The sequence below is a fragment of the Panthera pardus genome, unplaced genomic scaffold (genome assembly GCF_024362965.1).
Source record: "Panthera pardus isolate Hobbes unplaced genomic scaffold, ASM2436296v1 HiC_scaffold_20, whole genome shotgun sequence".
Taxonomy (NCBI): domain Eukaryota; kingdom Metazoa; phylum Chordata; class Mammalia; order Carnivora; family Felidae; genus Panthera; species Panthera pardus.
This window is the reverse complement of record NW_026526766.1, coordinates 69680424-69693283: the sequence shown is the minus strand read 5'-3', so window position 1 is coordinate 69693283 and position 12860 is coordinate 69680424. Positions and strand designations below refer to the sequence as shown.

The window sequence follows — 12860 nt, the reverse complement described above, 5'->3', positions numbered from 1 at the left end:
TTCTTAACCTTTCAGAAATGCTAGGCTTGCCTGTTGTTCCTTTCCTGTTCAGATAGACATCCATAATGCAGTCATGTCAAGGTTGTCCCAAGACAATTGTATCGGTCCCAGGGTCAGAAGGTTCACATTCTATTCCTGGCTTTGCATTGGCTGCCTGGCAACATGACCTGCCTCTTGCCTCATTTTTCCCACCTGTAAAATGAGGGACTTGAATGCACTGATTTCTAGAACATTCCTACGTTCTTGCTTGGTAACTTGGATGTTGAGTAGGGCTCCTTACCAAGACCTGCTCACTATGGCTATCTACAGATGCCCACCAGGGAGAGTAGTCTGTTCCATATCAAATACTTTTACTCTGCTTGGTCACAGATGATGGCATTTTTTTAGTTCAAGGTTAGAAATCAATCCTGTATCCCTCAGAAACGTTCTAAGGGATAAAATCATTGATTCCACAAAGTTACATAAGGTAGAATGTTAACTTTGGTGTCCAAAGCATAAATGATTTAGCTTTTGTTGTCACACATACTTACTTTCTATGAAACGATGTTATTTGTGTCTGTGAAGCTAGACCCAGCTTATAGTAGTGCATCCCCCCTTTTTAAAAAAATTTTTTAATGTTTATTTATTTATTTTTTTTTAATTTTTTTTTTCAACGTTTTTAATTTATTTTTGGGACAGAGAGAGACAGAGCATGAACGGGGGAGGGGCAGAGAGAGAGGGAGACACAGAACCGGTAGGAGGCTCGAAGCTCTGAGCTGTCAGCACAGAGCCCGACATGGGGCTCGAATTCACAAACCAAAAGATCATGACCTGAGCCAAAGTCAGAAGCTTAACCCACTGAGCCACCCAGGCTCCCCAGAGCACCCCCTTTAAAAGCTGCACTGAGGACTGGGGGCAGGGATTAAATGGGACTTAAGGTCCATAGATAGGTGCGGAGTTGGATCCTGACAGAAACCTATATACTATATTTTGTTTTACTGTCATGGGAGAAAATTAGTTGCTATCGTCTTGGAGCAGTTTTTCTCTTTTGCATCCCACACTGTCTTCACCCTGAGCATGTAGACTTGGATTCTCGAAGGCAGGGCTCAGGCCAGGCTGTGTTGACACCCTCCATCCCCTCACTCCTTTGCAGTTTGTGAGCTTCAAGTCTTTATGGGAATTTTTGAATACATGAAGTAGAACAGTATGATGAAAACTCGTGTACACAACACCCATTTATTATTCTTTTTCTGGAGTATTTTAGAGCAACTCCCAGACAGGTGAACATATAGCCTGTTCTACTTAAGCGAGTATATCTCTTATGTAAAATACACACATGTGCGTGTGTATGTGTGTATCCATGATACCATTATCATACTCCACAAACTGAATGGTGATTCCTTAATGGCGATTCCTGCATTTAGTAAATAATGTCTCTTAAGTCTCTTCTAATCCATAACAGTCCTCTCCCTTCTTTTTGGTGCAATTTATTGAGTTCTTGATATGTAGTTGGTCAGTGTAGAGTAAGGCAGCCTTAGGTATTCCAATGCTCAGTTTTAATCTTTCTGCCAAGCAGAGTGAGTGCAAAGAATAGTTTTTTGATTTGTTTATTCTTTTTTTTTTTTTTAGAATGAATATATTTATTATTCTACTTCCTTATCTCTAAGCAGGTGATACCTTAAGTTAGCATCACAGTGTGGAGATTTCCTAAGAAACATTTTTTAAAGTTGCAAAAAGCTTTTATATGCACATACATATGCCATGAACACCTGCTGTATCTGTATATGTGTATGATTTTCACTCCGGTTAACTATTGTTGCATAACAGACTCTTCCACTTATGCTTAGTGGCTAATAATGACGAGCAGGATTCTCTTGGTCAAGAATTTGAGGGGGGCTCACCTGGGAGATTATTCTGCTGCTCATGGCATCAACCAGGGTCACCAGGAGTACTCTGTTGGAAGATGGGCTGGTGTGGAGGGTCCAAGACGACTGTGCCTACATGTCTGGCACTTTGGCTGGGCTCAGCTGGGACAGTTGACTAGAACATCTGCCTGCTGCTTCCTCAGCCTGGCAGTCTCAGGGTAGTTGGACTTTTTACTGTACCCGTAGAGAAGCATCCCAAGGCAATGGTCACCTCACCTCGGAAATCACAAAATGTTATTAACACCATATTCTGTTGGGCTGAAGCAGTGCCAGGTTCTTCCAGACTCAAGGAAGAGGACAAAGACCTTGCCACCATTTTTGTAAGCACCACAGTTAAAAACCAAACAAACAAACAAAAACAAAAACACCCCAAACAAACTAAAAACCCCACTAAAACTAACCCCATAGGTACTTGGCACCTGAGACCTTTTGGGTCTCCTGTGTATTTGCTTGTCTTTTGGTGGAAGAGAGAGACCGCTGGGGTGGAAGGTACCTGCCCATTCAGGTCATCCAAGTCAGTCTCCTGTCCCCTGTTCCCATTCACTCAGGATTGGAGTGGACTCAAGTTGGGCAGAGAGCACCATAATAGGGTATATGACTTACCTGACCTAATAATGAAGGTGACATGGAGAGGCCCTCCCAACCTAAAAACTTTTTTTAATGTTTATTAATTTTTGAGAGACAAGGCAGAGCACCAGTGGGGGAGGGGCAGAGAGAGAGGGAGACATAGAATCTGAAGCAGGCTTCAGGCTCTGAGCTGTCAGCCCAGAGCCCAATATGGGGCTTGAACCCACAAACGGTGAGATCATGACCTGAGCCGAAGTTGGATGCTTAACCAACTGAGCCACCCAGGCGCCCGTAAAACTTTTAAAAGCAATTTTTCCAGTGGATCTTTGTGTGAGGGAGGTTGTCTGATGCTCTGTTAGTGTCCCTGCCAGCAGGAATAGCATATTACAATTTGCTGGGTAGCAATATCACTGAAAATCAACGAGTATTCAACATGTGCTGTCTCTGATGTTTCTTACTGAGAGTTGGAAACATAGCATTTGAAGTGTTGGTCGAAACCAGTTTTCAGCAGTCAGGATCAAGTAGCTTTAGGTGTTTCGACTTCATTCAGCATCTTAAGGAATAAATGGGAAACCATCCCTTAAACTAACTGTTGAATCCCATGTGTTAGGCAATGCTTGGAAGGAGCCATAGGGAGACAAACTGATGTCACTTAGATGTTAGTTCTTCTACATTGATTGAAAGAAGGTTCATCGGATCATGGCCCGTGGGGTCATTCTCATGGCAGCCCTGTGAGAGCGGTATTAAAGGAACAAATGAATGCTTTGAAACTCTGCTGCTTGGTCCGAAGATGGTTCTCAACCAGAAGCAGAGGCTGATCAATAGTTAAATCAATAATGCAACACACAGTTGTGCATTTTTGTTTTTAATTTTAAAGAGTGTGAGAGTGTGTGTGGGGGAGAGAGAGAGACAGAGAGACAGAGAGACAGAGAGAGAGAGAGAGAGAGAGAGAGAGAGAGAATCCAAAGCAGGCTCCATGCTCAGCACTGAGCCTGACATGGGGCTCGATCCCACAGCCCTGGGATCATGACCTGAGCCGAAATCACGAGTCAGAGGCTCAACCCAGGTGCCCTCACAGTCTGTTTTAAATTGGTCTGTCCATTACATGCAGTCAGTGTGGCTGTGGCTGTGTTCTGTGGTGGGATGGTAAGACCAGAAATCTGCCTACCCAGTCCTCAGGCTGCACACCGAGAACCCCTTGCGCAAGGTGGAAGGAGAACCCTGGTTCTCGATGCAGCTGATCAGTAGTGCCTTCGTTCAGTGCCTCACAAACCAAGAGGGCACTTTCTTCTAAGACTCTTCTTCCTTCCTTGTTGATCAAAATTAAGGGCAGTTGGTTTTGTTGCTTCCTCTGATTTCCAAGAGATTGTTAGCCAGGCGAGTCGGGAAATTAATATCATTGTGCTCTGTTTTACCAGAATTGAATTTCCAGGAGCTGCCCAGACTGTTGATGTCCCCCTCCATAGAACGTCTTGGCTTCTGTGTTAGTTTGTGAGCAAATAATGTACTTTGCATCCTGCCACAACTTGCCTGCCCTCCAAACAAATTAGGAATCACCTCCCTACCATAAGGTCTGTTTGCATTGGCTTTGAACCCCAGTCTAGCCCAGGCCATGCATGAAGTAGCCTCTCCGTGTCTGTGTGGTGAATTGGGTTTAAGAAATATTTCTTATTTGCCAGACATGTTCCATGTGTTTGGACCCACAGGGACAAATGAGCAGAGAAGTAACAGAGTAAGGTAGAAAGAACTCTATCCTAAGAATCAGGAAGGCCGGATCCTGATTCTAGTTCAGCCACTTGGGAGCAGTGTGAACTTGGTCACATAATTTCTCTGAGGCTCAGTTTCTTTCTGTGCAAAATGGGGTCATGGAACCTTGGTAAACATTGAAATGCTCTTCAACTGGGAGGTAGAATTTATAAGCTGGACAGCCTGGTCTTAAATCCTCCAGATTATGGATACTGTTATGAGTCCCCAAATCTTGCTGATGGCTGAGATGGTATTTCTCACTCACCAGTGAAAATTTCAGATATTTATTTGGTAAATTCTCATAGTAATTTCAGATATCCTGGAGTAAACCAATTTCTATTTGTTCTTAATGGCTTAGCGGTGTTGGCAACGGGGATAGAGACTCCTGGGCTGTGTGTGTGTAAGTGTGTAAAATAGAGAGCTAGTTTCTCACTAAGAATATAGAAAATTAGTGAGTTATCAAGTTGTGAGGAAGGGGGACCAGAGCTGGTAACTAACCATGAAATTAGTACTTCCTGGAAACAGTTGAAACAGACCTTGAGGCAGGTGCCTTCTGGGAACTGCTGGCCAGGAAGCACTGTGGAGACCAGGTGGAGTTCTGAGAGCTACTCAAACTTGGGGTATTTAAGAACTTGGAAAGGAAGGAATTGATTTCTAGGGACCGACATGGGTTTACAGAAATCCTCCAAATGAGACTAGTCTCAGCTTTTCTTTCTTTCCTTTTTTTTTTTTTAAAGTTTACTTATTTATTATGAGAAAGAGCACAAGCGGTGGGGGAGTGGGGGAGAGACAGACAGACAGACAGAATCCCAAGCAGATTCTTGCACTGCCACCGCAAGCCCGATGCAGGGCTTGATCCCAGGGCCCTAGAATCATGACCTGAGCCAAAATCAAGAGATGGATGCTCAGTGGACTGAGCTACCCAGGCGCCTCTTGTCTCAGCTTCTCTTTTAAAAAAAAAATTTTTTTTTTAATGTTTATTTATTTTTGAGAGACAGAGAGAGACAGCATCAGCAGGGGAGGGGCAGAGAGAGAGGGAGACCTAGAACATGAAGCGGGCTCCAGGCTCTGAGCTGTCAGCACAGAGCATGTGCGGGGCTCGAACTCACGAGCCGTGAGATCATGACCTGAGCCAAAGTCGGATGTTTAACCGACTGAGCCACCCAGGTGCCCCTTGTATCAGCTTTTCTTTAAAGGGGATTACTAAACTGCTATAGATCACGGACTCCCTGAACTTTGATTTTTGTTATTTGGCAAAAAACACATTGTGTCATTCCTGTGGATGAGCGAGAGAAAGGAGGTTTGGTTGAAAATAATAATTCCTTTGTGTGTAGAGGATACCATTTGTTTTCTTGCTCTCTTATTTTTTTATTTCACTTCATTTTGTTTGTTTGTTTGTTTGTTTAAGCTCCACACCCAACATGGGGCTTCAACCCATGTTGAAGATCAAGAGATGCACGGTCTACAAACTGAGCCAGCCAGGTGCCTCTCTTGCTTTTTTATTAATACAATGGCTTAGCAAGGTTGACAGTGCAGGTAAGAGTACCCCATTTTTCAGATGAAACTGAGACTCAGTGCGGTTGCTAAGGTCATGGTCATATTGCTAGAAAAGAGATAGAGCTGGGTTCTAATCCAACATGTTTGGCTCTAAGAGTCTGAGGGCATGGTCACACTGTATGTTCATAACTGGGTTGAGGCCACCATCAGAGGGGAACCTTTCGTAACATACAACTCAAGAAAGACACCACCCCCACTGGCCACGTGCACCCCTCACCCTCTGCCTGCATTGCACTTCCCACATGTTGTAAAACTGAGATCGGGAACTGATGCATGGGATAATAGCCCAGGACTTCTAATGTTCTTGACGGGATATGTCATGGGCCAGTTTAAATAAGATGACATTTATGTGAATGAATGTAGAAGTTTGCACTCAGGTTTAGAAACTATCTGGGGCGCCTGGGTGGCTCAGTCGGTTACGTGTCCGACTTCAGCCCGGGTCATGATCTCGCGGTCTGTGAGTTCGAGCCCACGTCGGGCTCTGTGCTGACAGCTCAGAGCCTGGAGCCTGCTTCTGATTCTGTGTCTCCCTCTCTTTCTGCCCCTCCCCTACTCATGCTCTGTCTCTCTCTGTCTCAGAAATAAACATTAAAAAAAATTTTAAAAAAAGAAACTATCACCACAATCATTTTGGTTTATTTTTTAGCCCATATGTAAAAATGCAGAACTTGATAGTATTTTGTTTACGTAAGGCATAGCACAGTGTGGTATGGTTTCCAAAACACCAGCGCATTAGAGCAGACAGGGTGTCTGGAAGGAGAGATGGTAGTACCAGGGCTCTGCAGACCCACATCCCAGCCGGCTGGAGAGAATTGCCAGCGGAAATGGACCAGGAAGATCAGGCTTCCGAAAAGTCGGTCATTTGAAGACTGTTGTGGGAACTAAGGATTCTCCTTAATCCATCTGCATCAGCATTTGTTTCTTGAGCTTCAGAATGTCCGGTGACGGAGAAGCAAAGATGAACTGGATGGGGTGTCGCCAACAAGAAGTTTAGTAATGACCATTGTGACTTCAGCGTAGCTGTGGGGATGGGCTTGCTGCCAGTGGGGATAGGAGCAGGGATGTAGGAGGGGGGCACCCGGGAAAAGCCATAGGGGTGGGGCCTGCTGCATACGTTGGGTGGGCGTTGTGTTAGGAGAATATATTTGATTGGAGCCCAGGAGGCATGTGGGGCCCAGGGAAGTAAGACGGGTGGTGTTGGGCAGTATTGATTGTGCAGAGTCTCTGACACCAGGCCGAGGAGCCTGCATTTCATCCTCTGGCACATGTTTTTGTACAGAATAGCGACTGAGATGAGGGCTGTGTTGTGTGCAATGCATTCTGGCAAACACGAGAAAGATGGGCTTTCACAGGGGCGCTTGCTGTGGTCCAGATACCAGGCGGTGTAGCCTGAGCCGTGATGGAGAGGAAAGACAGAGCCCTTCTGAAGACAGATGCAGAGGGGCCTGCTGTCTAACAGAGGTGGAGCAGGTGGACAGAGGGGAGCCTCGCGTGCCAGCAAAGAGAAGGCTCCTAAAATCCTTACACTGCCCAGGTGTCCTGCTTTTCCATTTTAGTTCACAGCCAACGTGTATACATTTGATGGGCACACAGCTCATCTCCTCCTTTTAACCTACCTGGGACACCTGGCATCTTCTTATGCTGTTGAGACTAATGAGATTTGGATGGGTTGCCTTTTTTTATTTTTATTTTTTATTTTTTTAAATGTTTATTTATTTTTGAGAGAGAGAGAGACAGCGTGAAAGGGGCAGAGAGAGAGGAAGACACAGAATCTGAAGCAGGCTGCAGGCTCTGAGCTGTGTGCACGGAGCCCGATGTGGGGCTCGAACTCACGAGCCATGAGATCATGATCTGAGCTGAAGTCAGACACTTAACTGACAGAGCCTCCCAGGCACCCCCGGATGGATTGGCTTCTATCTTTGTTCTTTCAGGGCCACAGTCGACCTGTTACATTGCACTTGGGTCAGGTTGCAATAAGATATTGTCGGTTGTGTCTTATCTAAGAGGGTCAGGATGGTTAATTTATTTGGGGAGACAGTTAAGACATCAGCTGTCCAGGAGTCTTCCTTATCAGGAGTACGGCTGGCAACCAGTAAATAAACAAAATAAGAACCTCTGACTGGCCAGCAAAGATCTCATGATGTTCATACCTTTCCCTGCTGGCTGCCTGCCTGACCCAGTGTTTAGCTGAGAACTGTGTACTCTTACTTTACACATGATGTTAATGAGCTTGGTTATTTTTAGCTCCTGTCTGATCAGAAGTTGCTGCTCCAGAGAGAGACATACTGACTCAAAACCACTGGTTGCTGGTCCTGGTGAGAAGTGGTGTGTTGAGATGGGTGGAGAGAGGGCTACATGACCTGGAGGCAAGAACTCAGGGGTAGAGCTTCTACCTGTGTTTGGGGACAGCCTGCCATACGTTTCTTGAAGTAGGAGCGTCGCCAAATTCCAGAATAGTGATCTGGACTGAGTAAGGTTTTACGCTCAGCGTATTCTGCTTAAGAAGGCCGGGAGAGGGGTGCCTGGGTGGCTCGGTCGGTTAAGCGTCCGACTTCGGCTCAGGTCATGATCTCACGGTCCGTGAGTTCGAGCCCCGCGTCGGCCTCTGTGCTGACAGCTCAGAGCCTGGAGCCTGTTTCAGATTCTGTGTCTCCCTCTCTCTCTGCCCCTCCCCTGTTCATGCTCTGTCTCTCTCTGTCTCAAAAATAAATAAACGTTTAAAAAAAAAAAAAAAAGGCCGGGAGAGAGGAGGCATCAAGCTGATTTGGATGACTTTGCTCCCCAAGAATGGCTTACTCGGTGAGGGCTTTCTGTAGCTATTCGCTTCCAGACTTTGTGACCCTGGTGTACCCCAGCACCTAGAATAGTGGCTGGCACTTGATGAGCAGTTGGTAAATATTTGTTGAATGAATGAATGGATTCATCACAGAGGGGGAGACCTAGTTCGGAGGCAACCAGGAGCAGCTTCCTGTCTCGTCACATTAATGGATCTCCTGTTGTAACCACTAGACAGCACTTCACATAATAGCCACAAAATCGTGTTTGGGTAAATGGCCTTGGAAGTGCAGCACGGCTCCCTAGGCCCTTGTTCATGGAATACTTAATTTGAAAAGATTTTAATGAGTGTGTTCTATTTAGGCCTGCTGCTCGTGAAGTATCTGTCTGTTGTTCGTGTTTTAGCATGGTCCATCCAGAAGATGTGTTTCTTGGCTCTGGAACCCCACGCATCCCCCAGCCGGCCGAGCCAGCCAGCCAGCCAGCTACACAGCAAACAGATGTTTACGGAGCACCTGCTCTGTGCCGGCCAGGAATGTGCTTGGGGGATGGTGAGAAGGAGAGGTGGTACTCAGATGAACACAGCTGGTCCCTGCCCACAGCCTGATGTAGGAGTAAGACAGGAATAAAGGCAGCCTCGGTGCAGGGTGATAAGTGTGTGTGTGTGTAATAAAGGCACGTGCTTGCTTGCAGGAACAGAGGAGGGGGCACTTACTGCCCTGGGTTGGGGGGGGGGGGTGGTGAGCTACGGCTGAAGAGGCTGAGGAAAGAAAGGCTGTTTGGGCTAAGCCTGAGATGACAGTTCATGGGCTTCTGGGGGCTGCCCAAGGTGCATTGTCCTGGCTGGCAGGACAGGTGAGTTACCTGGAGTCTTCTCAGCTACGATTGGACACTTTGTGTCCCCGGGCTGGGAGGAGCAAGAGGTGGTGGGTTCAGGTGCTGTGGCCTAGACTCTCTGTCTTTGTCTGACCTTTCACTCACTGGGACCTCTGGTTGGAGGACCCCTCTATTCCAGCCCTTATAATTTCACCAGATTCTTCTTAGAACTGGAAAGGGCCACTGGGGACTAAAGAGCATAAGGGGTTGGGGAGGTGAGTGGGGGAAGGTGTTTACAGGTGAGTAAACATGGTATTTCCTATCCGCCAGACCCTGCTGTGTCTGCCACCTACCTCCAAGTCCAGGTGAGGGAGGGTTGGCCGATACAGGAGCCAGTCTGACACGGCAGAAGGGACTGGCTGGCCCTAGAAAGGTTCTTTTTTCCAACCTCCACCTTGAACTCCTTCTAGCTGTTGTTGTTTTTTTAAGTTTATTTATTTATTTTTGAGAGGGGGAAAGCGTGAGCCCGGGAGAGGCAGAGAGAGAGGGAGAGAGAGAGAATCCCAAGAAGCCTCCACACTCTCAGCATGGAGGCCCACTCGGGGTACGAACTCCCGAACTGTGAGATCATGACCTGAGTAGAAATCAAGAGTCAGACGCTTAACCAACTGAGCCACCCAGATGCCCCTCGCCTTGAGCTCCTTCTAAATTAAGAGCTGTTTTAGAAAGACATCAGGAAAGTAAGACTTGGAATGACTTAGAGAGAAACTTGGACTAACTGCCCTTATTTTACGTGTGTGGAACTGTGTTTTTTCAGTTCATACTCTGTGAGTATTAAAACGACATACCTGGATGGTAAGCCGTTGAACCAAAATAGAGAGAGCTGGGTGGGAAGCAGGTGGGATTTGGGGTCAGCTGAGTTTGGGTGACCCTGTACATTCAGGGCACCATGGCTGATTTGTAGCTGCAGGAGCGGTCCAGGATGGTCCTATGGATTTTGGGAAATTATGAATTGCTTAAGGTCACAGCTAGTGCATCTAGGACTAGCGCATAGAGCTCTCGCTTCCTGCCAGCCCAATTCTGTCTGCCACATCCTGCTGCTAAAGCTCTACACTAACTAGTTCTGTCCCACTAGGAAACCCACTAATGAGGGATTGGCTCCGTAATAATAGGCGTTGCATAGTCCAGTAGTGCTGGATAGTAAAAGGAAAGAATACGTCCAGAGGAAAAGTGCCAGAATGGTGATTTTTTTTTTGCAGAAAAAAAATTGTATTTGTTGTCTAACGACTGCCAAAAGATCCGTGTTAAAGAATACTTGGGAAGAAAATCATCCGTTTGTCCATCCAGCCTAGCACAGCTATTCTATAAGTTTCTGCAGGCCTTTTTTATCAAGCAGTCTATACAGCACATACATATTTTTAACGTAGAATCACAGCTTCTTATTCCTTTGTGGTCTGTTTAGTTAATGTCGATGTAAGAATTTTCCTTATTTCTGTCTCATCTTTATAATTGTCTGTCCTGAAAGCCCAGCAGTATTCTGGAGTGTTGTTAGGTTCGGCTCCATGGATGTGTCCAGCCCTGTGGTTGGAGTTTGGGTTATTTCTTCTTTTTGCCTCCCCACCCCCAGCTTTATTTCTCCAGTTAAATAATGCTATAGAGAACATCTCTGCACATGGAGCCTTCTGCTGCTCTTGGGTCGTTGCCTTCAAGGAGTATTTCCAGGAAGCAAAGAGTCTGACGGTTGGAAGCCAGTGCTGTAGTTTTGAGTTTTTGTTTTTACTTTCTGTTACCGCTGTTTCCTATAGCACAGACACAGACAAATCAGTGAAACAGAGGTGTAGCCTAATGAATTATGGGAAGGCAGACACCCCTGGACCACCCCCCGAGTCAAGAGCTGGGACCTTGCCAGCCCGCTGGAAGTCCGTGGTGTGCCCTCTCCCAGGCACAAATTCTCTACACCCCGAGACCAGCTATTACCCTGACTTTATTGCTTATCGTAACCACTTCTTTACCCTCTTTTCATGTTTTTTCTTAATTTCTTTTTTAATGTTTATTCATTTTTGAGAGAGAGAGACAGGGCGTGAGCCAGGGAGGGGCAGAGAGCGAGGGAGACACAGAGTCCGAAGCAGGCTCCAGGCTCCAAGCCGTCAGCACAGAGCCCGACACGGGGCTTGAACCCACGAGCCCTTAGATCATGACCTGAGTGAAGTCGGACGCTTAACCACCTGAGCCACTCAGGTGCCCCACCCACCCTCTTTTCATGTTTTATCCCCCAAATATGTATCGTACACACTGCATACTTTTAGTTTTGCCTTTTTGTAAAAGGGTCTTTTAAATCTTTTTTTCATCTCTAGGTGCCCCTCAATCTCTCCACTTGCCTGTATTCTGTTTGTTGAAGAAACTGTGTTGTTTGTCCTGAGGAGTTTCCAGAATTTCCCACTGGCTGGATCTTGATGATTGCAGTCCCATGTAGTTTAGAACATTCCTCTGCATTTCCTCCAAGTTGGCAGTTGGATCTAGTGGTTGTATTAGTCCCAGTCTTGATAGTTTTTCCCTGCAGAGAGAGAAGCCTGGGGAGCAAAATTATGTCTTGGGTGGTGGGGTGTTCTTCATCGGGGGGTACACAGTGGCTGGTCGTCTCCTCCTGTGATGTTAGTAGCCCCCGGTGCCCAATGCTAGTGCCTACCATTCTAGAAGTTGAAAAATTGTGATATTGCAAGTCTGTTACCCCTTCTTCATTTTGTTGTTGGTATACTGCTAAAAAGAGAAATTCTGCCCATTTGCTATTTTTAATACCTTTATTAAGATGCACGTGCCAGATAATTCACTTACCCCAAGGGTACAATTCAGTGGCTCTTAGTATATTCATAAAGTTGTGCGTCTGTCACCGTGATCCATTTTAGAACATTTCATTTACCCCCAAAAAACCGTGCTCACCTTGGCTGTCACACCACAAATACTGCAGCCCTAAGCAAACCACTAATCTGATTCCAGTCTCCAGCTTTCCCTGTTCTGGACATTTTGTGTAATATGTGGTCCTTTGTAACTGGCTTCTTTCACTTACTATAATGTTTTCAAAGTCCACCCATGTTGTGGTATGTATCCGGGCTTTACTCCTTTTCATGGCCAAATAATACTCCATTGTGTGGATACGATTCTTCCGCATTATGTTTATCTGTGCGTTAGTTGATAGACACTTGGGTTGCTTCCACTTTGGGGCTATTATGGTTAATGCTGCTATGAACATTTTGGTACAGATTTCCGTATGAATGCAATGTTTTCATTTCTCTGGGGTATATATACTTAGGGGTGGAATTGCTGGGTCAGATGGTGGCTCTGTGTTTAACTATTCGAGAACATGCCAGACTGTTTCCCAAAATGGCTATACAGTTTTGCATTCCCGTCAGCAGTATATGAGGGTTCCACTTTCTCCAAGATTTGTTATTTTCTGTCTTTTTTATTACAGCCATCCTAGTGGGTATGAAATGGTGCTGG

The 12860-nt window shown here is 45.9% G+C and overlaps 1 protein-coding gene across 11 annotated transcripts in view; it reads left to right on the top strand.

The window, feature by feature from the left end:
- Positions 1 to 12860, top strand: part of EPB41L4B (erythrocyte membrane protein band 4.1 like 4B) — a 128909-nt gene that overhangs the window by 25096 nt on the left and 90953 nt on the right. Inside the window, exons 1-2 of one of the 11 annotated variants that reach the window (XM_053908166.1) lie at positions 8049 to 8292; positions 8523 to 8573. The exons of the other annotated variants lie outside the window; for them this stretch is intronic. Of the exons in view, the coding sequence (XP_053764141.1) occupies positions 8562 to 8573 (12 nt within the window). The 5' untranslated portion in view covers positions 8049 to 8292; positions 8523 to 8561. Of the gene's footprint in view, positions 1 to 8048; positions 8293 to 8522; positions 8574 to 12860 lie in introns of those variants that run through there. 11 annotated transcript variants of the gene reach the window in all.